Here is a 27,937-nt window from a genome sequence, read left to right as displayed (position 1 = left end):
GCGGCGGCGGTAAATGGTGGCAGAGAGGGAGTTTTCGGGAACAGGGGCTCTCTATAAAGATCCTCAGCGTCAGATGTAGCACTGGCAGGAGACCCCTGAGCTCAGACTGGCATCTCTGCCCGCCCCCAACACGAGTCAAGAAACCAGGCAGCGAGGCTCTAGGGACTGCTTTTATGGGGACGACCTGACAGAGGGCATGGTCCGTACAAAACCGGGAACAATACATACATATATATATTATATACAGAGACGCAGTCCTGCGGAAGGCGGGGCGGTGCCCCCGGCTAGGGAAACCGGAAGCTCCCCGCGGCCCCGCCCACCGGCCCGCCCCCTCCATCTGCCGAGGCCGAGGAGGTGAAGTTCCCGGCCTCGGAACTATGACAGCCAGCTCTTTCAGGGGTTAGGCGCACGTCTGGGGGCAAGAAGGGGTTGCTGAGAAATACTGATCGATGGCAAGGTCTATTTACAGGGGACGAGGAGAAGCCAAAACGGATGGGACAGGGGTTGTCTGTTTTTTAAAAAAAGAACAAAAACCCAGGCTGAGGCAGGGGGCCATAAGAAAGAGGCAAGATGAGAGATGGATTCTGAAAGGGGAGGGGACCTGGGGGGGGGGTCTCACTTCCCTTGGTCCAAGCCCCAATTTGGGGTTAAAGTGGGGAAACGGAGTCGATTTCACTTAGAAAGCAGGCTGCCAGCAGAGCAGCCCTGGTCTCCAAAAGGTGAGTAGTAAAATTTTGCCCTCCGGTCAAAACACTGGACAATGCGGTGTGGGTGGAGTGAGGCTGAATCTCTGATGTTAGTACAAGGCTTCCAGGTGGGGCCCTGGACAGGGCAGGACAGGGCCTGACTCTCCAGTGAGAAGCGCTCCCCTTGCCTAAAACCAGGCCCCCTAAGCTGATCTCCTCTCCTCTCTTGCATTCCCAGGCTTGGCCAGGGAACCTGGACCCCAAAGAGGCCACAGAACAGTTCCAGGAGGAGGTTATGGCTATTTGGCACCTGGGGGAGGGGAGGCACAAGGAGAAATTTAGGGCTGCTGCCCCAGTAAAAGGGGGAGCTGGAGACCAGGTGTCCTGGACTCTCCCCCTTTCACAAAGGATACATGAGAAATCAGTGCAGGGCCAGGCCCAGCCTCCAGGCTCTGGGTGGATTCTATCCCTCCTGTTTGGACAGACAGAGATGGGAGAAGGTGTGGAGGCAACCCCTCCCAACAGGAGGTCAGAATGCAACAGAACAGCACAATGATGGGGGAGGGGGTAAGGACTAAGAAGGTAGAATCTCAAGTCAAGAGGCCCAGGGGCCCCTCAGGAGCCCCATGAGTAGGGAGCAGCCTCCAGGTGGTGAGATGCTGGGAGAGCCCCCAGCCCTGCTGCAGTCCAGAGACAAAGGCTGGAGGTTGTAAAGTCTGGCAGTTTGGTCTGCAAGTCCTTGTGTCCATCCACCACCCAGGCCAGCCCTTGGCATCCCATGGCCTCTCTGCCTCAGCCCCATGGGCAAGAAGGAGGCCATCCTTCCAGCCACCTGTCTGCCTGGGCCACCTTAAGGGGGCCTGTGACACAAGCCCTCTGGTCCCTGAAGCTGGGGAAGGTGGGGTGGAGGGGTGGGGGGAGTCGGGGCACCTGTCCCCAGGCTGGTAGGGGGCGGGGTGAAGTATTGAGGACAGGGGAGGGAGGACAATAGGAGGGGATTAATATTGTCCGGTCAAGGAATGATTCCTGTTAAGTAGAATTGGAATTCCTCAGTGTTTGCAGGTTTCCTTCCAGTTCCGAGATCTAGAAAACAAAGAAGAGAGAGGGTCAGGCCTGGACACTGGGCATGGGCCCTGCCCCTTCTGCCCTCAAGACAGAGATATGACCCTAAGTTCTCAGCCAGCAGCATGACTCCCCCCTCTCCCTCAAGGATCCACAGATCCTGCGGTGCTAGAGGTGGGGCTCACGTGCTGCTCCCTCCTGCCCGCAGTGCACCTCTGGGCCTACCTTGTCCAGGAGCTTATCCATCTCCTCCTTCCTCGCCAGCTCTGACTCCTCCAGAACCCGGCGCTGGGCTGTCTCCTTTTTCAGGAACTCAATCTCCCTGGGGATCAGTGAGGGACAGACGGCAGGTAAGGGTCTGTGGTTTGGATTCCATCCAGAGAGCCCAGAGTCCTCTGTCTTCTCCTCAGCCCCACCTGAGTTCTGCTCCTCTCCTTGTTCTCAGGTCAGGAGGTCCCAGGCTTCCCAAAGCCTCTGGCTTGTTGGCTCTGGCACCGTCATTACAAGCCCAGGCACCCCCACCACGGGGCCCTCCCACTTCTGTGCTTCTTGCCTCCCTACTTGGCTGGGATGGGGAGGAAATGCCACCCCAGGCCTCTTGCTCCTCCCCGGGCCCGGGAGCCCCGGCCTCCGGAGCTCCGGCCCCTGGTCACATACTTCTGCTGGTAGTCCTTGATGAGGCGCTTGGCCTTGCTGTACTTGCGCTCCAGGGCTTGGTACTGGGCCTGGGTCTCCCGCAGGTGCTCGTCCACAGCCTGGCACAGGCTCTGAGCCTCACCCCAGTAGCCCTCCAGCTTCTCCATGCGCTCCTTGTTCTCCTCCACACTCTGCTCCAGCTGGGCCTTCTCCACCCGCCAGCGCCCTTTCTCCTGCTCCAGGCTCTGCAGCTGAGAAAGGAAGGAACAGCCCTGGGTGGGTGGCGGGCAGAGGCTCTGGATGATTTTTGCAGGAAGGAGCCCACCGCCCCCCCAACTACTAACTCTCCTTGGCTGAGCCTGAGAACCAAAACCCAGAGAGGGAGGAGGTGGGGCCTCAGCTTCAGAGTTTCCAGCCAGGGGCCTTGACACAGTGCCTCACTCCTAGAAGGTACGAGGCCCAGGTTAGTCACTGACTAGCTCAGTCTAGGGGTAACACCACTTCAGTCTTAAGCCTTAGTCCTCCCATCTGTAACGTGGGGCTGATGCCTTGCCAAGTTCACAAAGGCTACAGTGAGATGGTAGATGTGAAAGAACAGGGCAGGTGAGGGTCACCATTGCCCTCTGGGCCCTCTCTGCAGCCCCGGTCCCACTGACCAGTCCCTACTCTATGGCTTCCTAAACAATTCTGGTTCCTGTCCCGGCTCCCAGACCACCCCAGTGCAATCCTGGGGCCTCCCTTCTCTCTATACTCACCTCCCTCACGGCCTCGTGCGGAGCCCAGAGTCTCCAGACCACCTCCACTCCCAGCTCCTCAGAGGCACCCTGCCTCAAACCCTGCCCCACCAGTACAGACCTATTCCTCCTTTCCTGACTAGCCCACCTCTGTCCACAGGTGCCATCATCTCACTGCCACCCCAGTGCTCAGCCTCAAGCCTCTGCCTGCCGCCTCAAGCCTCTGCCTGCCCCTCCAACCTTGTTGGCTGCAAACACCCCTTGCCCTCTGTGTCCCAGCCACACAGGTCTTCATGCAGATCCTCGGACCTGCCACATTCCCTCTTGCTGCAGGGACTTTGCCCTCACCGTTCCCTGTGCCGGGAATGCCCCCATCAACCCACCCACTGCCTCGTCATCTCCCACTAGTTCACCCTTCAGCTCTCCGCTCAGTGTGTCACTTCCTCAGAAGTCTCCCGTGATCCCCTCCAATGGCACAGCCCACACGCACCCTGGCTGCATCAGGGGCCATCAGCTCTAGGAGCTCAGTGGCCCTGTCCCCTCCTCCAGAGCCTGAGTCAGATATCGGTGTGCAGACTCTAAGCTGCACAGGGCAAGGATCAAATCTGTTTCTGCCCATCACAGGGACTAGATGGTTCTGGGTACCTACAGGGCACCCAATAGATGTTTATAAATTGAAACACCTTTGACTTGCTTCTCCCCTTTGTGCTCTGCATCTACCCGGGAACATGACCAGTCACCTCGACCTGGGAAACGCAACCCAATCCGCTCTTCCTATCTGTACCCTCTCCTGGTGCCCTCGGCAGCCCTGCCCACCCTTGCCAGGACCCCACCCGGGGCCTCTTAACTGGTTCACGGGCCTCCAAGTCCTGCCCACCCTCATGCCTCCCACTTTGTCGGCAGTGCCCTTCCCCCTAGGGCCCCCATATGGCCACAGGACCAAGGCTGGAGTCTTAGTGGGGAGTCAGGATGCTGTAAAAGGCAGTCCAGCTCTGCCTCCCCTTTCTCCCCCAGGAACGGCTGCCACGGCCTGTGGGCCTCCTTCCAAAGCCAGTCTCCAAGCTCACGCTTGTCTCCCTGCCAGGAATGCCCTTCTTCTGCCTCAAACATCTCAACCCTGCCCTCCCCTGGGGCTCAGCTCTACACTTTCCTCTCTCCACATGTGCTGGTCTAAGCCCACATGTGGGAGTGCACACGTCTACCTGGGTGCACTATGTCTGCGTGGCCCTGTGTACCCCACCTTTCCCCGCCACACTGGAAGCCCCACGGGAAATGGGACTCCTAATGTCCAGGCCCAGTAGGGGTCCAGGACAGACTTTTGATATGAAGTCTGTGTATCTATGCCTGCAAGCGTGTTGGCACCCAGTGTGCCTATGTGGGTGTCTGTCCATGGCACACATGTGTGATTGTGGATGTCACGTGTGTGCACCATCTGGTAGCATCAGCGTCTGTGAGAACGCGCATGTCCTGTGACACTCTTCCGGAGCGATGGTCATGCCTGTGCGTCTCACAGCAGACGGACACAGAGGTCTTGTCATGTGGAGCAACAGGGCCAGGGTCCCCGTGTTATGTCTAAACAGAGTGGGTGTCTCTAGGTATCTGGGTGAATGGGTCTGCGGGTACTGTGAGCCTCGGGCCCAGGCTGGTGTGTGCCAGTGCGTGTCTATCTGGGGGGGTCTGCATTTATCGCTGGACTTGTGTGTAGAGCACACGTGAACGTGAAGACACCCAGAGTACTAGTAGCTAATAGCTCACCTTTTAGACACTGCACTAAGGACCTTACATGGATTATTCCATTTCATCCTCACAACAATCCTATGGTGTTGGCACTATCATTACCCCATTTTATAGGTGAAAAGACTGAGGCACAGAATAGCAAGTGAATGGTGGAGAGACAGGTCCAGACCTTGAGCTCTTAACACTACCCTCCCTCACCTCAGAGCAGCTTGTTCTATGTCTGTGAGTGGTAGGTCAGCGTGTGCAGGTGTGTGTGTGTGGGGTCGTCCCCCCAGCCCTCAAACCTCACCCCCTCCCCTTACCTTTCTTTTCAGCTGCTGGATCTCTGCCTCAGTCACAGCATGCTTGATCTGGAGCTGTGGGGGCAGAGGCGCAGACACTCAGCTCTGGCTGGGGCAGGCAGTGTTGCAGGGCTGGGTACTGGCCTGCCCTTGCCCTCCACCACCCCAGGGACCCCGCCTCCCACCTCCTTGAACTTGTGCACCAGCTTCTCGGGCTCCATGTCCACAGGAGACAAGGCATCCTCATTCTCTGCCAGCTCGAACACCTCGATGGCCATCTCGCCGCCCGGGAACGTGGGGCTCAGCTCCTCATCCTCGTCGGTGGCATACTCTCCCGTCTGCGAAGGAAGACAGGAGGCTGTGCACCCTGCCCACCCCAGCCTCCCCCAGCCCTGATGACCAAAAGGCTTAGAACAGCCGCAGTCTGGCCGTGTCAGACTGGCGGCAACCCTGGGATGTGGTTTATGCCTCCTCCATCAGACTGGGGCCACACCAGGGGCATGGTCTGTGTCTACCCCCAGCAGCCCGGAGAGTCCCCTGAAGGCAGGGGTAGTTCCCCTCCGAAACTGAGACCTCTGAAGAAACAGCCTCTGCTTTCCCTCACCACCAGCAGGTCCCCTGAGGTCTGGGGCTTTCTCCTTCCTCAGACCAAGGTTAGGGGTATGCCTTTCCCTCAGAGCGGGGGCTCTTTGAGGGAACTGTTTCTTCCTTGTAGGACCAGGAGGGATTTCTGAAGACAGAGGATGTGACTCCTCCATCAGACTAAAGGTTCTTTGAGGGAACGGTCTGCATCGCCTCCCTCAGGCAGGGGGCTCCCTCAGGATAGCAGTGGCCTGGGAAAGCGGCAGAGGCAGATGGCTGTAATACTGTATCAGCCACCAGGGGGCGATGATGCTGCCAGGCAGGCAGAGTCCCTACCTCCTCGTCATCCTCCCCGTACTGGGCGTATCTCTGCTCCATCATCTCCCGCTGCCATCGCTCCTGTTCCAGGGTCTGCTGAATTAGCTGGGCCACCTCACTCTGCTCACCTGGCCGCTCCCGGCCAATCATAAACCTGCAGGGGTACCAGCAATGTCCCCTTTGTCTCTGTCCTTAGCTGGATAATGCCACCATCCTCCCTGCTGGTATTCCCCTCTCCACACCCAGGTACTCCCAGGGGAGGTGAAATGAGAGGGCTGAGTCCAAAGGCTGCAGAGTGTTAATAATGAATGGGGGAGCTGAGGGCCTTTACTGGGTTTCCTCCCCGGGAGAGGCAGAAGCCCACTAGCCCTCCTAGCCAGTTCTGGGGGAGGGGAGATGTCAGTCACTTTGGGCTGGGCTGCAGGGGACATGACTTCAGGAGGTGCCAGTGTAGGCACTCTTCCCCCACCACACAGGGGAAAACGAGGCAGGGGACTGCCAAAGCTGACCCCAGGGCTGTGGAGAGGTGTCTTGTATGAGCTCCAAGGCCCTGAGCTTCAGGAAGGGGCGGGATGATGGCGACTGGAGATTAGGATGGAGAGGAAATAGTGGAACTTCCAGGCACCAGCCCCTCCTCTCCGTGGCCACCCACATCCTGTTTCTCTCTACCACCCTTTCCTGGGGGCAGTGCCCCTGTTGGAGGGGGCAGGAAGTGGTCCCTGAATGTTATGGCAGAGAGGAACACAGGGAGCATTCTAACCCAACCCCCTCAATTGACAGGCCCAGGGAGGAGAGTCCACCTAGGAAGACACTCGCCAGAGAAGAGGGAAGGATGAACCCCAATTTGGATGGCATTCTCCTCACACATCTGGGATCTTCAATGAATGAGTCGCAACAGGCAGGGGGAAGGAGATTAACCCTAAGAAGTCAGTTTGGAGGTGTGCTGGACAGTGGGTCTTGAGCCCAAGAGCTGGTGGCTAGCAGAGGTCAGCGGCTGGAGATGGGAAGGCAGACGAGACAAGGGATATGCGCACAGCAATTCCTTCTGGCAGGGAGACAGTGGAAGCTTCTCTGTAAGCTGGGCCACCCAGAGCTTTAACTCGGTGTGGGCAGGTGGGCAAAGTGTCCAGATGAAAACTGAGCCTCCTGTGTGCTCCCACTCCCCACCGCCCCGGCCTCCCGGGCCTCACCGCACGCGGCCCTTGGTGTTCCGGAGCACGGAGGCTGCAAAGCTCTGGGTCACTCCCACCAGACTCGTTCCATCCACCTCCACCAGGAGATCATTCACCTGGATCCTAGGGGGAGTGACATTAGTTAGGGGCCACGAGGGGAACTATGGAGCTGGGCTTGCCATGGTCCCCTTCCCATCAGAAACTCGAGACTCAGTCCCCACAGGGACCTGACACTTTGTCTACCTGCATAAAATACATGAGGCCAGAGGATCAGGTATCAGCCAGGCTCACCTGTGGGCAGTGAGCCCCAGGCAAGCACACCAGACACAGGCATCCGGGACCAGGAAGCACTTCTCATGGTAATCACACACTAGTCCCCTCCTCCATCACACCGGACAGACCAGTGTGACATCCATAGAGCTCATCATGGCCATGCACACAGGTAAGGGCCCGCCTACACATAGCCCTCTTACACGTCCATTTCTGCAGAGACCTGCAGATTTCCTCCACACACACACAGTCCCAAAGGGTCACCTCCCCTGATACAGGTACACAGCCCCCAACACCTCCAGCTGTGGCTCAGAGAGCCCTTGTTCTCCACACAAGGAGAGAGATGGCGGTGGTCTAGCCTGGTCAGCTGAGGGAGATGAAGGAGTGGGAGGGACCCTTAGCCACCTCCTTCCTCCACTCCTACCTCCCCGGGAGCGCCAGGCCTCTCTCAGGGCTCCCACACGGAAATGGAGGAAATGGCCTGTTGTAAACAGCTCGCTCCCACATGCCCCACACGGGGGCATGAGCTCTGGGACAGCGGACACTCTCATATGCACACACACTCTCCAAAAGGCCAAGAGACGACCATGGAAAAGCCTCTGGAAAGCTCAAATTAGGGGGCAAGTGAAAGAGCAGGAATGGTCACCTTTTCTCTGCCCCCAGCTCCACGCCAACTGGGCTGCAGCAGGCAGAAGCCCCCGAGCAAGGCAACCCCACCCTGCGCAGCACAAGCCCAGTTCTCACAGGGATACCCACTCTTCTCTGTCACATGGAGGGGTCTGGGTTTAGAGGTACCACAGATACCCCTGAAATCAATCTTCAATTCACAACAACCCAGGAGGGCCCTAAAGCCATTCCCACATCCCCTCTGCAGTACACCCCCAGAAAGGTCACTGGGCTGCGCAGGACTCCAAGAGGTCCTCCCTGAGCCCTCTGACCCACAGAACTCATGCCCTCCAGCCTCAGATGCCAAACACAGGTACGCAGGCACGGAGCAGCCTCCTCTCCGGCACCCCCTCTACCTCTGGTTCTGCTAGCACCACTCACCTGGTCCCATTCGCTTTCTAGGCTCCAGCATACCTGCCTGCTTTCAGTCCCCTGCGTGGGACGCCTTGCACACCCACTCCCTCGGCCTAGCTAACTCCTGCTCGTCCTTCAGCTCTCAGCTCCTACATCACTTCCCTGATACCCAGAGAAGTCAAGCCCTCCTGTTGTAGGCTTTTCCCCCATTTCACCATTTTCTGTGTGTCCACTTAAATGTCCATCTGCCTCACTACACTACACATTTCCCAAGAGGAGGGCCCTCATCACTGATTCCTCAGGGACTGGCACCAACCTTATGACAGAGTCAGAGACTCCTATTTGCTAAACAAACAAAAAAGCTCATATGTACTCCACCAGGCACAGAGCCTCCACACCCGCACTCTCCCCACCACGGCCCAACAAACACTCACAACCAGGACACGCAACACCCACACAGCCCCCCAGTATGCAAGCCCCAGTGGGGTGAGGGCTCCATCCGTTTGGTTCACTGTCCCCCCAGGGCCTTGACCAGCACCTGGCACAGCAGTGCTCCACCGACATCTGAGCCCCACACAGGTAGTGGCCCGGCCCGCAGGACGGTGGCTGATCAGGGAAGCGGGGGCGGTACCTGCCATCCCGATGGGCCGCTCCGCCCTCAGTCACGGTCTTGACGAAGATGCCCAGCTTCTCCAGGCCCATGTCCGCCCCGGCCCCCATGCCAATGATGCTGATGCCCAGGCCCTCGGAGTCTGTGGAGCAGAGGGTGATGAGAAGCCAGTAAGGGGTGGGGGGCTCCAGCCAGGGGCTTGCAGGAGACAGAGACCCCCCACCCCCAACCCTCACTCTGGGGTACGTACAGCCCCACCTCAAGAAGCAGCCTCCATGCTTAGAGGATGTCCCACACCTGAGGAAGGTTCATGGTTCTGTCCACCCCCTCTTTCCCAAGCCAACTAGGATACTCTTGGGTCACTCCCTGCCCTCTGCCCCACCTGCAGCAGGGGGTGCTAAGGGGAGTACTATTTGTATGCAGATGAAGGTGTGGGGTAGTCAAGGGGACAGGGCCTTCCCCTCTCTAAGCAGTGTCATCCTTGCTCAGAGCCTCAATGACTCAAGACCTCCTGCTTTTCTCTCTCCCAAGGCCCACTCCTCTCTCCATAGCTGCCCCTGCCTGTTTCATGGGCTTCTGACATCCAATATCATGATCTTCCCCTATGAACAGGCTTTTCCCATCCGCCACTCCCTGGCGCCTGGGAGTCACCTGGATTCTTCCCTCCCCCTCATAGCCTCTGCTAAAGCCAAATAACCCCAAGACCCTGCCGTTCCCACCTCCCAAGGATCTCTCAAGTCCACCCACTTCCTGTACCGCCATCATCTTGTCTACCCCACAGTGGTCCCTCTCCATCCACTTATGACCCTTTGCCCCACATCACAGCCTGGTATGGAGCAGGATGGAGAGAGGCAGAGGGGCACCGGGCCCCAGCTGACCTCTGGAACACCTTTCCCATGCCTTGCATGCTTCCAGTCCATCTTAGAAAAGAGTGGTCTATGAGGAGTTGCTTACACACCCCTCTTCCCCCACCATCCAAACCCAGCCAGGTCTCTCCTCTCTCCCACATACTGCCCTGATCTCCTCTGCAGAGCTCAACTCAAGCATCACTTCCTTGGGGACCCCCCTGAGTCTGGTCAGGTCTCCTGTTCAGTGCAACCCCTCTCTTCCTTTCCCAGCCTCTATTACTGTGCATTAGGATGCAGTTCAGCATGACCGTTCCATCCATGCCTGTCTCCTCTGTCGGTCTCCCATCATTGTTTGGCCCACATAGCCCAGGACTCAGCCCAGTGTGCTCCTGGGGACCTGGTAACTGCAGAAGCATGTGGTGCAGCATGACAGACAGGGGTGGTGGTGGTGGGCGCTTGGGCTGGGCTGAGTCCACATGGCTCTGGGGCACTGACACGGGCCCAGTCAGAGGTAGAAGCACAAAGTCCCAGTGGAAGCCCGAGGGTCCAGGGCAGAAGCTGGCATCAGGGAGGAGTCCCCTCCCAGGTGACCTGGCTCACCCTTCTCCAGCTCCACAGGGAACAGCTCCAACCTCTCCACCCGCTTCTCCAGCTCGTACTCAGCAGAGGCTGCCATGGGATCCACGTCCTCGTTGCGACGATCGTAGTCCTCGTTGGAGTAGGTGCTGAACACCTGGGGAAGAGGCCATTTGTCAGAGGGGCGACAGGAAGGCAAGGGCTGAACTGGCGTGAAGAGGCCGCCAGGGCAGGCTGTGCCTGCCACCCACCGTGGTCCCCTCCTGCCGCAGGCCTCTCCCACCCCCGGACAGGTGGCGATGAGGCCTCCCCTCCAGCCACGATGACCCCAGCTCGGAGTGAAGGCCCTTCTAGCTCTGGAGCTGTGGGGCAAGAGACAAAGGGAGCATTGCCCATCCACACCACAATTCTCTTCTGCAGCCTTGACCACATGGGCATGGCCAGCTGGAATAGGAAAGGAAGGTCAATGCTGGAGAAATTGTCAGACGCAGGAACCCAGGTTTCCAGGTCCCCAGGTCACAGAGAGACTGACACACAACCCCTGTCCCAGACAAAGGCGAGGGTGCACATGGACACAGACGGCAGGAGAGAGAGGAAAGAACAAGCTGAGCAGAAGAGGGGAAAAGGAGGAGGGAAGAGTGGGGAAGAGGCTAGAGGATGCCAGATGGGGAGAGAGGGGGGTGCGGGTGTGAGACGTGGGGAGGGGTGGGGGAGGGGAGCAGGGGAGAGCAGGATGGAGAGAGGCAGAGGGGCACCGGGCCCCAGCTGACCTGAACCTGAAGTTGAGGCGGGGAGGGGGAGGAGGGAGGCAGGAAGGACCACCTCTGCCCTCAAGGAGGAAGGGCAGGCCCTCCACCTGAGCTGCCCCTATGGCCTTGCCTGCCTGGCCAGGCCTCAGTCTCCCTCCAGAGCCACAACTCTCTGGGGTCTCCCTTTATCCCCAGCACACTATGAGGTCCAGCAGAGGTCCTGGCCCAGTGCCCTGGAGAGAGTAGGGAGATCGGGGAGGTGGCAGCCTCGGACACTGTCCACAGCAAACCTGGCCTCATTGTCCCCTTCACTCCTCTGCTGTCTCTCAGCAGAAAGGGGAATCTCCCAGCCTGACCCTCCTGCAAAGAACAGGGAAGGTAGGACAAGGCTCTGCAGGAGCGCCCAATTCGGGGCCCAGGCAGGGTGCCCCCAGTGGGAAGTTAATGAGCACCATTTGGGGTACCATGATGTGTTCCTGCTTCATTGCCCGCAGCGACAGGTTGGCACCACTTGGAGCCAAGTGGGGGCGACGAAGGGTGGCAGCAGCTCTATCAGATGGCTGGGCCTGCGGCCTGAGGAGCTGGAGTGGGGCACCGTCTCCACCGAGGCCCCTGCCAGGGCCCCTCTCCTCCAGGAGCAGACCCCATAGGCACCCAGGCGGGCAGTAGCATTCTTGTGTCCCAGTCTTGGTTTGGTGTCACCCCTCAAGCCCCACCGCAGACGCTCACTCCTACAAGGTGGCTCCTAACTGGGAAGGGCCTATGTGGTCACTTAACTCACTGGCCTCAATTTCACAGCATCAGAGAAAGCTGCGGTCAAACCCTTAAAGCTCCTCATCAACAGTGCAGTGGTGGGACTGCCCTCTTGACATCTGGCCGGTGGCCCCCAAGCTCCTGGGAGGGACGGGTCACTTTGCACATAGTGCAAGATGCCAGGTCCACTGCCCAAGGACACAGGGGTTAGCTCGCGGCAGGGCAGGATGATACTGCGACCAGATGGGCTCTGGTGGGTGGGCCACTGTGACTTTGTCCCCATTGCACAGGTGCCCCAGGACAAGGGCTGGCGTGTGCCTAGACCCTGCAAACCAGCTTTGGCCCACTTTTGCATTTCAGTCCCCTGACCCTCACCCTCCCATTTATCAGAGAAAGTCCCTTCATCCCTCAGTCTGTGTGGTGGCTTGGGTAAACCAAATCCCTCCCCTCATGCATGAGCGCATGCAATTACACATACACACACACACAAACACACACACACTGTGTGACCTCCAAAACACCCCCACAGCTTGTTCTGGGCTTTGCCCTCCCCTCTTTTCTCAGCCTATCAAATCCTGCCCCCTGCAGGAAACCCAGGCCTCTGGCTTAGAGGCCCCAGACCACTCCTCATGGCCTACCACCATGTATCCAGCCTATCAGAGGGCCCTGGACCCAGTCTCCCTTCTCCAGGTGACAGTCTGGAATTGAGCTCTCTGTCCTCAGCAGAATCCTCCGTCAAGGCAACAACTGGGTCATCTGAGAGGCACCAGACCCTGGACTTAGTATCAATGCAGGGGTTGGGGCAGAGAGAGGGAAAAACTGGGTGAGAGGAGGGAGTCCCCAACAAGGTCAAAAGTCAGACATACAAAGGTGGCGCTACACACCACAAGCTCCCACACTCAGGCGAGCAACAGTCACCAGGGAGTTAGGGAGCACTGCTCCAAATCATGTGCTATTTTTTACCCAAAAATCAGGGTAAGGTGTCAAATATAGACAGTCAGAGGTCCAGGACTGAAAGACGAAACTCCACCTCTGAGGGGATCAGGCAGCTCAGGGAACTGGTTGTGGTGGTGGTGGGAGGTCCTGATTGTCACAGTCGTCCCCATCTCTGTCCTCAGTGTCCCAAGAAACCCCCCATAATGCTCAATTCCCTCCCTCCAGGATCCCAGCGTCTTCAGAAGGGGAGAGGGGAGGGGAAAGGGCTTGTGAGGTCACAGCCCTGGTGAAGGGGCTAGCCCTGGAGGGGAGTAGCACTTTTCAAGCCTCCTGGGGTGGGAGATGGGAGAGGAACAGAGGAACTGGGGCAGGTGAGAGGAAACGTGGGTAGCTTCAGTGTCCAGTAGTTATGGCAAGTGCGATCAAACAGATGAGGGTTTGGCTAGGGAAGGGTAAAGGCTTCCTTCCCCGGGCCACCCCCAGGAAGCCAACTTGGGCACATGAAGCACAGCTGAGCCTGGGGCGGTAAGAAAGAGCCATTAGGCTGAATGTGTCAGCCAAGAATGGAGGGTACTAAGAAGGAGGGGGTGGTGCTAGGGTTCTTCATTCTCCCAGGGGATATCCCCCCATCATCAGCACTGTTCTGAGGATCTCAGAGCAATGGTACAACCCACAAACCAATCACCAATAGTGGGGGGGGGGCAGCTGAGGCACCCCTCAAAAAGGGACAGCTCCCACCCCTCCTTCAGGGAATCCAGAGAATGTGGCAAGAGCGCCTGCGGCCTGCCAAAGCCAAGAGCAAAAGCAGGAAGGCTGCTGCCAGGCACCTGGGGGTTTCCTAGCCCCACCTCCTTCTCTTCCACACCCTGCTGAAGGCCTAGCCTCCTCAAAACCACAGAAAGTGCCTGCTCGCTGTGGAACCCTACACCCCCACCTTGGGAGCTGGCCCAGCACAGACCCCAGGGAACCGGCCTCCAGTCACATGGCTCCAGCCCAGCTCACCCTCACAGACATGCTTCCCTCTTTCACTTCTGCAAAGTTGGGGTGAGGGCTACAGGCAGTCAGGAGGAAGGGCCACAGTGGGTCCCCTGCACCTTCGTTTTGGGAAGTTCCAGGTTCCTCCCCCACCCCTATGCAACTCCAGTGTAGGGGGAAAGCAGGGGGTGTTTCTAAGCTCCCCTGGCCTCTCCTACCCAGAATGGAGTAAGGACCAAAGTGGGGAGGCTTTCCTGAGGACATACACACACACCTTCCCACCGACCAAGCCGTGGCCTCTAGCAGCCTCTGGAGGGAGAATGACTGGGAAAGGAAGGCAAAGCAGGTGTCCCAGGGTGTGCGTGGGGCAGGGCGGGTGCGTCTAAGCGCTGGGCAGGGCAGCAGGCAGAGGAACCTGAGGGCAGGTCAGGGCAGGTCACCCTGTCTCAAGCCTGAAAATTTTCCCCTTCTGACAAACACCTGGAAGTCCCCCATGCCCCCCTCGGGGTGGTAACTTATGGGAAGGGGGCTGGGTGGCAGGGCTGACTCAGCCTGCCAAACCCGGCTGGCTGGTTGGCGAGGTGGGGGCGACAGCGTGCACGTGGCGGGGGCGGCGCGGGGGCGGGAGGGGGCTCACTTACTTGGATGGGCGCCGTGCTGAAATGGATCTTCCGGCTAGGGGCCGGGTCCTCTTCCTCCGAGAGCCCCGGTATCTCCACGCAGCCCGATTCGGGCTCGTAGGGGGGCTCCCCCTCATCCTCGTCTTCTTCGTCGTCCTCCTCCAGGGCACTGCCCCCAGAGTCCTCCCCCAGCCCACTGTAGGCGCTCACGTCCACCAAGTCAGCCTCCGAGAAATCCTCCTTCTTGGACTCGTCCGCCTCCTCGGGGGCCACGTCCGGGGCCCGGCCACTGCCTACCCCTCTCTCATGTGCCGCCACTGTCGCAGCCTCCTCCTCCTCCGGGGCCGCCTGGGCCTTCGGCTCCTCGGGCGCGGGGCTGGCGGTGGTTGCCAGGACGCTGCCATTCTCCAGGGCCGCGTGGACCGTCACCTCCGCCTGGATCACCTCTGCGGGCGCCGCCTCGGCCTCTGACTCCCCGCTCTCCTCCACCTCCACAGGCTTAATCTTGCGCACCTCCCGGGGCTTGGGGGGAGGCCGGGCGGGGGCCACTCGGTGCTGCGGGGGCTGCTGCCCCCCGGGGCCGCGTTCCTTCTCGGCTGGGGCATCCCCCGACGGGGCGGGGGGCGGCGGGGGCGGCTGGAACACCCGGGACCGCTTGCTGACCAGCTTCGAGTTGACCTGGGGAGCCCCGGCGCCCGCGACCCTGGGCAGCCCAGGCCCGCGGTGGAGGCCGGTCCTCGAATCGGCCTTCTCAAAGACAGCACTGAGCTGGCTGACCGTCGGCGACACGGCGTCAGTGTCCAGCTTGTCCAGCGCCTCGGTGCTGCCGTTGAAGCGCACCACGACGTCCAGCTTCCGGTCCTGCAGCCCGGCGCGCTCCTGCCTCAGCAGCCGCCGCGCCGCGGCCTCCTTGTCGCCGCCCGCGGCCGCGGGGACACTCCGTTCGAACAGCTTCCGCGTCTCCTGCAGCCGGGACGGCGGGTGCGGTGGCGGCGCGGGCTGCGCGGAGGGAGCGGGCTTGGAGTCGAAGCGACTCACGCGTTCCGACACGCTGGTGCCCAGCTTGAGCAGGGCGCTGTGGTCCACGTTCTCGTTCAGGCTGCTGGCCCGCGGCAGCGACAGGCGCACGCCGCGCTCCGGCGCCCGCAGGGCCTCGGTGGGGCCCGCGCCGCCGCCCGCCTCGCCCGGCGCGCCAGCCGTCGTGCCCATCTGCAGGAACATACTTTTGATACGGTGGACGTTGGAGCCATATTTCTTGTGGTGGGCCGCCTTGGGTGCCTCGTCGGGCCCGGGCGCGTCGGGAGGCTTCAGAGCCTGGATGCCCGCCTCGTAGGCGCTGCGGTGCGGGGAGGCGCTCCGGAGGGGACCCCCGGGCCCCCGCGGCTCCGTCTTCATCATAGTGGGGGGAGCCGGGTTCACATCCCCACGCTTCCCGCTCCCCCCTTCCAAAAGGCGGCTGGCCAATTCGAGACCACCGCCCCCTCCTCCAGAAAAAAAGGAACTCCGAAAGGCCTTTTTTAGGCTCCCCTCAAACCAAGCTGCCAAAAACAGTTAACCTCGCTTTAAAAAAAAAAGGGGGGGGGGAATCTCCGAGCGCCCTGTGTGGGTCGCCACCCCCAATCAAGCTGCTAAAGACAGCCAGCTCCTCTTACCAAGCCCGAGCGGCCTGGTATGGTCGCCCCCACCCAAATTAGAAAAGCGGCCGCCGGGGCCGGTGGGACCGCGCGCCCTGCCCGCGAAGCAGCGTCGGAGGCGCCGGCTCACATCGTCCGAGGCGGTGTCAGCGGGGCTGGTAGCCCGGGCGCCCCCAACCCCGGCCGGGGGCCTTGGTTCTCGGGGGGCCCGGCACCCAGGCGCCCATGGCTGTTCGGCCGGCCCGGACTGCTCCGCCGCCGCGCCACCCTCCCTCCCTCCCTCCCCCCCGCGCCCCGAGCCTCGGTCTTTCTCTGGCTCTGCCCGAGCGGCGGCTGCCCGAAACCGAGCGGCTGCCCTTCTCGCCGCCGCCGCTGGGGGACTGGCACGTCTGGGTCCTAAAGGGATCGGATTTCCGGGGCCCGGAACCTGTGAGCCCTCCCCTTCCCCTCCTCTCGACTGTATCTCCTCCCCTGCCCCTTCCTCGCCACAGCCTTCCGCTGACCCCAGACTCTGGCCAGTCGTCTTCAACCCTTCCATCCCAGCCTCTTACTGCGGCTTTTCAAGACCCACATAACCGCACGCCCACAAAATACTGGGGGGAGGCAATCCACAGTGGTCTCAGTGTGGCCCTTCACCCCAGAAGTGAAGGGAGAATAGTGGGGAGGGGCACAGGATCATTTCTTTCAAGATTCCTCGAGTTCCCTAGTATGGTTCAAGGCTAACAGCATCGCTGGGCTTTTTGAAATTTTTAAAAATTCAGATTTCTGAATCCTTCCCCAAATTATGAAGCAGAATCTCAGAGGCTGGCCCCGGAACCTGCATTTTAACAATTTCCCATAGGGAACCTTTTGCACCCTTTAAGGTGTGAAACCTTGGCCCAGTTTTTCTGGCCTTGTGGTGGAGGAGGAAGGGGAAGGGAGAAAGGAGATGATCCTTCTCTCTCAAGTGGCCATTCAGACCTGGCCTTTGCCTTCTGGAAGTCTGAAGAAGTGTCCTGTCACCTACCTTCCCTGCACCCAAGCTGGAAAGCTGGGGGCAGAATCCCTGTCTTTATGCCTCTACTGGGCTTTCTTCCCTCTCAAACAGAAAGAAGGAATTTTGGGGGAAGAATTCTGGAGGCTTGGGGCCAGAATATCACCAGTGAGAGCTCTAGCTTGTGTCTCTGACCTAAAGGATCCTGGCCACGGTGTGTAAGTGTGTGTAGGGAGGGAGGAGGAAGAGTGGTGGTGACCTACACATCCCCTGTCCTGGCAACCCAGAAAGCTGTTTTGATGCTCCCCCCAACCCCTACATACACAACAAGGGGCCTGGGATTGCCCTCTATCCTTCCACAGCTGCCAGGGCCTCGGAGTGAAGGTCTACCCCCAGACCATGACAGGCCCAGACGCACTGCTTCACTCCACAGATCAAGAAAATGTTGAATATTGTGGACCCTAGGACCCAGAAAACAACTCAGGCACAAAGCCTCCCCCAACTCCCAGCTGCTTCCTGCATCTCAGGCCTTCCTGCGGCCTCTGCCTCCTCCCTCCCCCCGCCCTCTTCCCTTCCATCCTCTTCCTCTTCTTCCCAATTTTCCCACTCCGTACCCCCCTTGCCTAGAAGGGCTGTCGAAAAGAAATCCTCTCACCTCCACTGTAGGGGTGTGCGTGGGTTTTGTGGGATATAAACTGGTTAGCACGTGCAAAAGAGTGTGGGGGATGGGGTGTGGGAAGCCGCCTGGGAACCCTGAATATTGGGACAAGGAGGGGCCAGGAACCACAGGACTGGGTCTTGAGGTTGGCAATTCTGAGGCTAAGGGAGAGGGACATTTGGGTTCTGGGCAGGAGCTTTGGGACTTGGATTTCCAAGCTCAAATCTGGGACTTGAACCCCTCCCCCAACAGCCCCCCCCCTCCGCCTCACTGTGGAAGTTGGGTGAGACAAGTCTCACCTAGTTAGGGGTTGGGAGGTTGAGCAGAGTGTCCTCAGAAGCTCTTGTGTGGACTGAGGGAGGGTGCAGGCCCCTGGGTGTTCTGCCCAGAATCTCCCACACCCTTCAGTGAGTCATCTTAACTGGTCCCAGCCCAAGGGGTCTGTGCCCACGCTTCAGGCCAGGTGAGGAAGCCAGCTTCTAAGGATGAGAGGAGCTGAGAACCAACTGTCAGGCCTAGAGACCCTACCCCTCACCCACCCCCACCCCCACCCCCAACCCCCAACAACGTCTCCAAGCAGCAGCTTGGAGTGAACTAGAATTACTGGGATGCTTGGGTTTCCCTTGTCCAGAGACTTCCAAGAGTGAAACCCCTTTTAAGTGCTTTGGGATGCAGGAGGGTCAGAGCCAGCCCAGAGCTTGGGTGACTGAGGCTAATGAGTGGGATCATTATTTCCAGGGCTCCTGGTTAGCTCCGTGACACCCCCAGCCAGGATTCCTGAAGAAGCTTTAATGGAGCAATGAGTGCTTTACCGTCACTCCTTCCCCTGGGGTCTGGCGCCAAGCCGGCTGGCCCGTGAGAGGCGTGGGGAATGGGGTGTTACCTCCTCCCCTCCATCCAGTCCAGTCCTTGCTGAGGTAGCGATCCCACCTGCAAGGAGGGTGAGGAGGGTGGTTACTTGTGGGAGGGTTACACCCAAACTGATGAGTGTGAACCTAATTTTCATTCCTTAGGCTGCGATCCTCACCCTCCTAGCTCAGTGCCCTGGGGCAATCTTTCTCTCTTCATCGTCCTTTGTAGAGTTGCCTGGTGTTTTTGAATGGTAGTTCCTTCCTTACCTCTGCCATGGAATAGAGGGTAGAGTGGTCCCCACAGTTGGCCCGGGAGCCAGGCTGCCAGAATTCAAATCCTGGCTCCACCACAAGCTGTGTGACCTTGGACAAATCCATTTCCGTAAACTGAGGAGAAAGTGGCTGGAACACAGAAGACAGGGTGTGTGCCTTTCCCAGTTTTTGCTAAAAAGGCTGGAGGCTTCTACAGGGAGAGATAATCCACCCCCAGCCATCTTCCTGATAAAGCCTCTCTCTGTTTTCCCACCTACCCCTAAATCTGATGAGGGCCCTCTGAGACTGTCCCTTAAGGCTTGCAAGTTTTAAACACCAGGTGTTAACTGCAAAGACGGGTGATGAAGGCAGAGAGAGACCTGATTTGTGATATATCCCAAGCCCTCAGCGCCCTGGGCTCAGGCCCGGGCTGGGCGCCAAGGCTGGCTTCTCTTCCCAGCCCTGGGGCCTTGAGACTCAGCGTCTGAAGTGGTGTTTCCATGGCCAGGGTCATCTGAGCAGAGGCTGGCCTAGCTGAGCAGAGGCTGGCCTAAACCCTGCTCTTTGGCCGTTTTGTGGTGAGCCAGTGGTCCCTGCCCCAATCACTCTCCTTCATCTGGTCACCTGTGCCAGGGATTTGGGCTGATCCGAGGGTGCTGGGAAGGCGTGCATGAGTGTACATGCTTACATATACAGAAGAACTCAAAGCCAGGATGTCAGTGTTGGAGGGCCTTCCCTGGCCTTTGGCTGACCCCTTCCCAGGGGGAATGAGGAAACTGAGACAGTGGGAAGTGACTTACCCAGTTTGGGAGGAATGAGACCAGGGTTCACAAGGTCTGAATTGAATCTGAGCTCCACCCTTTTGCTGGGTGACCTTGGGCTAGTCATTTCTACTCCCTAAGCCTCAGTTATCTCAAATTGCTCAAACTTGAATGTCTGAGTGTGTCTCCTGACCATGGACGATCCTGGGTGTCCCCAACTCTGTGGAACAGAGCAGAACATGGGTTTTGACGTTAAAACATCTTTGTTAGAATCTCCAGCCTGCCTTTCCCAGTTAAGGGACTTCAACAAATTTTCTTCATCTGTCAAATGGAGATAATAGACCAACTTCACAGTGCTGTGAGAATTAAGCAAGTTTTAAATACATAAAGCGTTTAGAACAGCTGCTGGCACGAAGTAGGAGCTTGGTGAGCTGGCTGTTACTGATTACATGTATATCTTTAACACATGTGGGTATATCTTTAACACACGTGTGCATGCGAGGGGAAGTATGGCTGAATTATGGGCACCAGTACTCGCATCTCTTGCATCTCTATGTGTGTCTTTCTTGGACTTTTGGACCTCTGGTTTCCTTTTAAGGTCCATTATATGAAATTCTGACACATAAGCACCCCCTGCCTGTAGCTCCTCCAAATATTTTGGGAATGAAGGTGACCTTTCTTCTCTACCTCCCAAAGGGTTTTTCATTCCCTCCTCTTAGTGTCTCAAGTCCCCCATTGCCCCTGCAGGGAGAGAGGTCCCTTGGGGTCCTCCCATAGCTGGGAGACTGCCTTGCCTGGATCCCTCTGCTCTGACCCCCTTTCTTTCATTCACCCTTCACCCTTCGCTCTAGTGCTAGTTGGAAAGTTCAAATACATCTTGGGGATTCAGGAGGGAGACCAAGAAGGAGTCGGGGTGTGTGTGTGTGTGTGTGTGTGTGTGTGTGTGTGTGTGTGTGTGTTGGAGGGCGGGGAATGGGTAGGACAGAGGAGAGATTTCTCCAAATCATCAGTTGCTTTAAAAGAAAGCCTATATTTAGCCAGGCTTGGAGGGCTTGTAAATATGTATTTTGCAAAGCAGACAGCCATAGCCATGGGAGCGCCAGGGAGGTCAAAGAAAAAAAAAAAAAACCGGAAAGATTGGGCAATATAATTTTGTCATCAGCAGATTCGAAGAACTCTTTCTCCTGCCTGCTGCAGCTGCTATTATTACACATCCCTGTGTTTTGATGATGGTTTCTATTTTTCATCTGCTCTGTGGATCTGCAGTGGGTGCCCAAGGAAGAGACTGGCTGTCAGAGTCAGCCTCCTCCATCAGCCTTTGCCTCACCTTCCCAGGTCAGGGGAGAGAGCATCCTGGCCCTGGACGCTCCACCAGGCTCGGCCAGGCGGGCGTGCACCTGGCACAGGAGGAGCCTCTGCAAGGAAAGCCAGCTCCCTAGTCTCCCCTAGTCAACTCCATGCACTTCAGGTGGCCTTGGGGGTGAGAGCTGGGGTGACAAATCTTGCCATTTCTGGGCAGTTCTACTTTAAAGAACTCTTCTTTCAGGGGAAAATATATATATGTATATATATACACTTTTTTTTTTTTTACTTCTAGTTTGAAAAGTTTCTTTAAAAATACAAAAAGTTCAGAGAATCACATAACAAAGAGAATTTACAAATGCTATCATTGGGTCATGTTTGCTTCAGGTTTTTTTATGTAAAAGAAACAGAACAGGAGAGTTTGGAGTTGAAGCCACTTTGTCTTTCTCTGCAGTCCCGCTGCCCGCCCTACCCACTCTCACCAACTGAGAATGCATGCTTTATAGCCCATAATTTTTTAATTACCATTTTTAATTGTTAAACACACATAACACAAAATTTCCTGTTTTGACCATTCAAAGTGTGCAGTTTGTTAACATTAAGGACATTCACACTGCTTTGCAACCATCGTGATTATCCATCTCTGCAACTGTTTCATCTTCCCAAACTGAAACTCTCTACCCATTAAACAAAAACTCCTCATTCCTCCATACCCCCAGCCCCTGGCAACTACCATTCTACTTCCTGTCTCTATGAATTTGACCATTCTAGGTATGTCATATAAATGGAAACATACCGTATTTGTCCTTTTGTGACTGGCTTATTTTGCTTAGCATAATGTCCTCAAGATTCATTCATGTTGTGGCATAGGTCAGAATGTCCTTCCCTTTTAAGACTAGCGCATAATTTCATATTTTCCTTACATACTTAAGTATTCACAAAGCAGCATATAGTAATGCTTTCTGTACTGTTAAAATGTGTATAATGACCATCCAACGGGTGGGTATCATTCTGTGTCTTTTTTCACTTGATACGCTTTTCACAAATGGAGCCACACTGATACATATAGCTTTGGTTCATTCATCTAAACTTCTGTTTACTATTTCATCATGTGAATAAGCCACAGCTTATCAGTTCCTCTACTGACAGGCCTTGGCGTTGTTTTTGTTTTGCTGTTATAAGCAGGGCTGCAGTGAACACCCCTGTGCTTGTCTGAACCCATCTCTGGAGTGTACACCTCGGAGCAGGAAGCCACAGCTGCAGGGCAGGCACCCTGCCTACTGGGCTGGCGCTGCCGGGCTGCTCTCTAGCGGTCCTGAACCACTTTACGCTCCTGCCACCAGCATTTGTACAAGATGTCCTGTCTAACCACATTCTTGCCAACATCTGCTCTTGTTAGACTTCCTATTTTTGCCAGTCTGATGGGTGTGAAGTAGTCTCTCATTTGACTCTGCATTCCCTGCCTCTGAGATGGAACATCATATCTTGTTCATTGGCCATCTGGGTTTCCTCCTTGTGAATTGCTTATGCTCATGTCCACTGCAGCTGTTGATACAGAGAGCCCAACTAGAAGTGGTTAGGAATTTTATTATCTCACATAACAAGGAGTTCTAGGTTTGGTTCATTCAGAGGCTCAACTGTGACACTGAGGAAGAGGTTCTTTCTATCTTTCCGTAACACCATCCTCATCATGTTGACTTGCCTCCAAGACGGGCCCCCTCATGGTGCAAGATGGCTCCGGGCAGCTCAGGCAGACAACAATGTCCAGAGGCAGAAGAAAGTGGATGCTTTCTTCTCAGTGTCTTTTTCCTAAAGACCCCGCAGGAGATCTCCCTTTTGGTCTCACTGGACAGAACTGCATTTATGTCCACACCTAAAACAATCATTGATTAGAGGAACCGTATTATCCTGCTATATTTAGACCAATCACTGTTACCCCTTTGGGAATGGGGAAGGTCCAGCCTCACCCAAAGCCTTGATCCTTGATTACTGAATCAGGGTTCTAGTAACAAGGAAGAAGGGAAAGAATACCGTCTAGGGTGGCACTCAAAAGTTCTGTGCTTTTTTTTATTGACTTGTAGGAGGTGTTTATATACCCTGGATACTAACCTTTTATCTGTTTCATGTGCTGCCAATATTGTCACCCAGGCTGCTGGTTGTCTTTTAACTTCATTTGTAATGTCATTTTCATAGAAGAAAGCGATTTTTTTAATGTAGTAAAATCATTCAATCTTTTGTGACTTATGTCATTCATCTAAGAAAACGTTTCCTACCCTGACCTCTCCTATCTTTTCTTCTAAATGTTTTAAAATTTTGTTTTTTACTTTTAGGTCTTTAATCCAGCTGAAATTCATATTTATGGCTGATGTGAAGATTGCTTATACGAAGGGGGGAAGTGTAGCTCAGTCGTAGAGTGTGTGCCTAGCATGCACAAGGTCCTAGGTTCAATCCCCAGTACCTCCATTAAATAAATAAATAAACCTAATTACCTCCTCCTCCCACCAAAAAAAAAAAAAAAAAAAAAAAAAAGACTGTTTATATGAGAAGTCAATTGTCACAGAACTTTTTTTTTTTGAATTGTCTCTTCTCGCTCACTGAGTTGCAATGCCACTGCCATCATAAATCAAATTCCCACATATGCCTGGATCTGTTTCTGGGCACTTTATTCTATCGATCTCTTTGTCTAGCCAAGCACCAAGACCACACTGTTTTAATTACTATCGCTTCCAAATAAGTCTTGGTATCTGTTAGGGGCTAATTCTTTTTCAGAATCGTCTGGTCTCTTATTAGTCCTCTGTTCTTCCACATGAATTTTAGAATCAGTTTGCCTAGTTCTCTGAAAAAATCCTGTTGGAATATTTAGTGCACTTGCATAGAATTGATAGATTTTTATGGAGAGAATCGTCTTCGTGACACTGAGGCTTCTCATTCTTGATCTTAACACATCTCTCCATTTCTCGATTTATTCCTTTTATAGCCTATAGTTTTTATAGTTTTATAGCATATAGTTTTTCTTCACAAATATCTTTTAATAACTTTTCTAAGTTTTTTTCTGGGCTCTGTACAGTTTTCATTTTATTGTAAATCATTTCTTTTTAAAAAGATATTGCAGTTTCTAATAAACGATTGCTCATGTGTAGACATACGGTTGAATTTTGTATTTTCTTTAAATTTGGATGTTAAACTTTGCCCAACAACCTCGCTGATCTCTCTTAATAACTCTGACAACATGCCTATGGGATTTTGGGGGCTTTCTATATAAGTACTCACACCATCCACAAAAAAAGTCAGTGATTTTGTTTCTTTTCTTTTTCCTAATCCTCTGTCATTGAATGGTGGCTGCTGCATCTGACTTCTCCTGGCTCACAGGCTGTGCCACTGGGCTGGCCCTAGGCAGCTATTGCCTTGCACTGTCAGTTATAAATAAATAAAAGACCCCTTACTTTCTCTAGAGCTTTACAGTTTACAAAGCACTTTTGCTTCCATTATCTCATCGATGATCCTTATTGCCTCCACTTTACACAGAGGGAGTGTCTGGATAGGAAGGGCCCTGGGCTCCAAGTCCAGAGATGGAGCTGTGCAGAATACTGTGCTGTGGGACCTCTGACAGTCCTTCCCCTTCCCAGTTTCTCCTGTAAGCTGAAAAGTTTGGCCAGGGATGGTCTCTGGCATTCTCAGACCCATGATGGATAGCTTTGGGCCCTAATGAGGCTCAAGGAACCCCTTTGAGGACTGAAGTTCACCAATAAAAAGAGGAGGAGGATTCTGGGTATACTTAGGTCCTCAGGCTGGTGCCCCCAAATGTCGTGGGGGTAGGGAAAGATGAAAATATCCTCGCAAGTCGGAGGGATGATACAGATGACAGGGAGGGTGGGGAAGACGGCATTGTGTCCAGCCCCCTGCCTCCATGCGGCTTCTCCTCCTTGTTTGGAAGAACATCCTCTGGACTCGGAACGGGAGGATGAGGCAGAGCTAGAGGCTGTGAGTCCCCTCCTCCGTCGCCTTCTCTACCGTCGCGCTCAGCAAGGACCTCTGACGCGTATCCCTGCCCTGGGCGGGGCGCTCTGGGGCCATCCGGACTGGTTACACGGCTCCGGCCCAATATTGCGCAGGCGCAAGTTAGGGCTGGAGCCGGCGAACGCGCCCTCTCGTGGCAGATTGACAGATCGCACCCTTTGTTGTAGGGCTGGGGGCGGCGAAGAGGATGCAGGAGAAGGATGTGGGTGGAGTCTGGGAGGCAGATGCGACAATCAGATAAAAATGACGAGAATCTCTTTCCTTTGTCCCTCTTGACGACATCTAATCCTCCGTTTTAGATGCAGATGAAGAAAATATGGCCCTTAGAGATCAAGAGACGGGTTCATAGAGATGGGAGTGGAATGAGCCAGAGTTGGGAAGATGATATATTATTCAATCAATCATTCATTTATTCAGTAAACATTCATTGAGATGGGGAGAGAAAAGGACAAAGAACTTAAAGTATTAAACTGAGACACTGATGGGCCAAGATGAGGCAGAAACCTGGGGAGACAGGTGCGGATGGCAAAGCAGTAGAGACAGAGAATCAACTAGCTGAGGTCAGGGCTGGGGTAGCAGAAGTGAAGTAGAGGCATTAGAACCTGGACTGGGCTCGTAGAGACAAGGCTGAGAGACTGAGATGCAGAACTGACCCCCCTCTTCTCCCAGATGGATGCTCCAGCTGGGTAGGACCAAATCAGGACCTCAAGATGGGCTCCTATGACCACCTACGAAGTGGTCTTGCCAAAGAAAATGGAACCTACACCTGATATGGCTCTTGATCCAACTACAATTTATGAGAAATAACAATGTACAGGAAATACAATTTGGAAGAAGTACAGCACTCAGAGGAACATGTTAAAGAACACCGTAGAGATGCCATCAGCAAAATCCAGACTGGAAAACTATACAGCAAATTACATGGTTACCCCAAGGAAAGAGAGAGAGAGAGTTAGTTGGAGGACGAATCTATAGATTTAAAGAGATTTCAAAAGGACCTATCAATTGCAATGTGTACATATTATTTGGATCCTTATTCAAACAAATACACTGCAAAAAGAAATAAGACATTTATGAGAAATTGGAAATTTGAACACTATAGCTCAGATATTAAGGAATTATTATTACCCTTAAGGTAAAATCATGTGATTGGGTATATTGATTGTGATTATGTTAAAAAAAAAAGTCATTATCTTTCATAGATTCACAATGAAATATTGAGGAAATTAACTGGGGGGGAATTGGGAGGGGTGCAGATGAAACAAGACTGTGAGTTGATCCTTGTTGAAGCTGGGTGAGAGATATATGGAGGCTTATTGTATTATTTTGTATACTTTAGTTTTATCTTACATTTTCCAAAATAAGGTTTAAAAAATACCCATGACCTCCCCCTCCCTATCCCCAGGCCTCAAGGAACAGAAGGTCCTGAGGGTTCCAGGAGCAGGTTGCAATCCAGACAGCTCGGAGGTGGGGCGGTCCTCTGGTGGACCTGAGGAGACTTTCAGGGGACTTCCGGTTGGCTCCTGGCAGAGTCCCTGGTTCTCCTGGTTTTGGGGAGGGGGAGACGGGTCAGTAAGGAAGGCTGGCCTTGGCGGGCCTGGTGGCCACTGGGTTTGGGCAATACTGAGGCTGAGGGTGCCAGTGGGTGGCTGTAAAAATAGCAGCCAGGAGAGGGAGGGGAGTCACATGGAACCAGGGAGGGGCTGAGGCCTGGGCAGGTGGCCAGGCTCTGGCACCTCGGCCTGCTCCCCCAGAGCCCTCTGACTATCCTCTACCTCAGACTCTTTCTTCCTCTTGCCCTCCACCTCTGAGAAGGCAGAAAGGTGCCAAGGTGACTCTGGGACGTACCTCGCTCTGTCTGAGAGCCTGAGCGGCCACTGACTCTGGAATCTGCTGGCTATCCACGACGGAAGGGATGGCCAGGTGGGGAGGGAGGAAGGGACAAGGATTGAGTAACCTGCCCACTGGTCACCCCAGTCTGCAGGCCAACCCCTTCCTCCTCAGGCCCATTCAGGGCAGGTCCCTGATGTCCTTGCCTGGGGCATTTGGTTGCGGGGGTGAGGTGGCAATCCCTTTTGTCTCAAGGCCCAGGAAGAATGCCTGCACAGGCACCAAGAGTTTTGGGACACATGGTCCCCTGCCTCCTTCTCAGGACATTTGGGGAGAGTGCCCCCCTGCCTGCTCTGAATGGGAAGCCCAGAGAAAGAAGGATGCCCTGCCTCCTTCACACCTGGACTGAGATCCTTTGGCAGATGCAGGGAGGAGGGGGCAGTGATGCTCCCCCTGACCCCCACCCTGACCCCCACCAGGACATTGGCAGGACCCTGGGTTGAGTCAAGCACCATGCTAAGAGCTTGCCATGCATTCAGCTGTCTGTCAGGTGGCCTCGGGGAAGTTACACACCCTTTATGCCGCTTCTCATCTGGAAAATGGGGACAAAGATAATACCTGCTTCATGGAACTGCTGTGGGGATGGGATGAGTTACTATATATAAAACCTTCAGCATAATACCAAACGGGGCAGCTCCCCCGGGGCAGAGGCCGCTCATCACTGCCCCTTCAGTGCCTGGGACATAGTAGATACTTTGTAAATATGTACTGGATTCATGATTTTGTGGATTCCTCAGGAAGACACCAAGAGGCCAGCATTATTCTCGCCCCTTTGTAGTTGTGGAAAGAGAGAGGCTGATGGATTTTTTTCAAGGCCACATTCTCCAGTGAGGGGTCAAGGTGGGATTCACATCCAGGGCTGTAGGCCTGCAGGCCTGGGCCACCTCTTTTACTCCCCTGTCTTGACCTGGCTGGTCCCACCCAGGGCTCTCTACCCAGACCAGGGGCAAGTGCTGGAGTGCCTGGTCTGAGGACTGGGCTGGGTGAATGGGCACCCTCATGTGCTCTTAAGGAAGCCATCGCCTTGCCCCCTA

The 27,937-nt window shown here is 55.4% G+C and overlaps 1 protein-coding gene across 1 annotated transcript; it reads right to left on the bottom strand.

Moving 5' to 3' along the window:
- Nucleotides 1-157: 157 nt before the first annotated feature.
- PPP1R9B (protein phosphatase 1 regulatory subunit 9B) lies at nt 158-16,458 on the bottom strand. The gene is made up of 10 exons (XM_010949152.3): nt 14,587-16,458; nt 10,557-10,689; nt 9,130-9,250; nt 7,227-7,331; nt 6,055-6,190; nt 5,322-5,474; nt 5,158-5,211; nt 2,406-2,635; nt 1,974-2,070; nt 158-1,769 (listed from the first exon to the last, which is right to left on the bottom strand). The coding sequence occupies exons 1-10, from the start codon at nt 15,961-15,963 to the stop codon at nt 1,716-1,718; spliced, it is 2,460 nt and encodes an 819-aa protein (XP_010947454.2). The 5' UTR covers nt 15,964-16,458; the 3' UTR covers nt 158-1,715.
- Between the last annotated feature and the right edge of the window lie 11,479 nt (nt 16,459-27,937).

This window comes from Camelus bactrianus, chromosome 16 (assembly GCF_048773025.1).
Source record: "Camelus bactrianus isolate YW-2024 breed Bactrian camel chromosome 16, ASM4877302v1, whole genome shotgun sequence".
Taxonomy (NCBI): domain Eukaryota; kingdom Metazoa; phylum Chordata; class Mammalia; order Artiodactyla; family Camelidae; genus Camelus; species Camelus bactrianus.
This window is presented reverse-complemented; position numbering and strand designations above follow the sequence as displayed.

What these genes read in the sequence shown, in the direction of transcription:
- PPP1R9B (XM_010949152.3), bottom strand. Translation starts at nt 15,963, where the DNA reads ATGATGAAGACGGAGCCGCGGGGGCCCGGGGGTCCCCTCCGGAGCGCC. An exon ending in GCGGCCCATCGGGATGGCAG is followed by an intron (nt 7,332 to 9,129) that starts GTACCGCCCCCG and finishes CACTCCCCCTAG; the next exon opens with GATCCAGGTGAATGATCTCC. An exon ending in ATCAAGGACTACCAGCAGAA is followed by an intron (nt 2,071 to 2,405) that starts GTATGTGACCAG and finishes ACTGATCCCCAG; the next exon opens with GGAGATTGAGTTCCTGAAAA.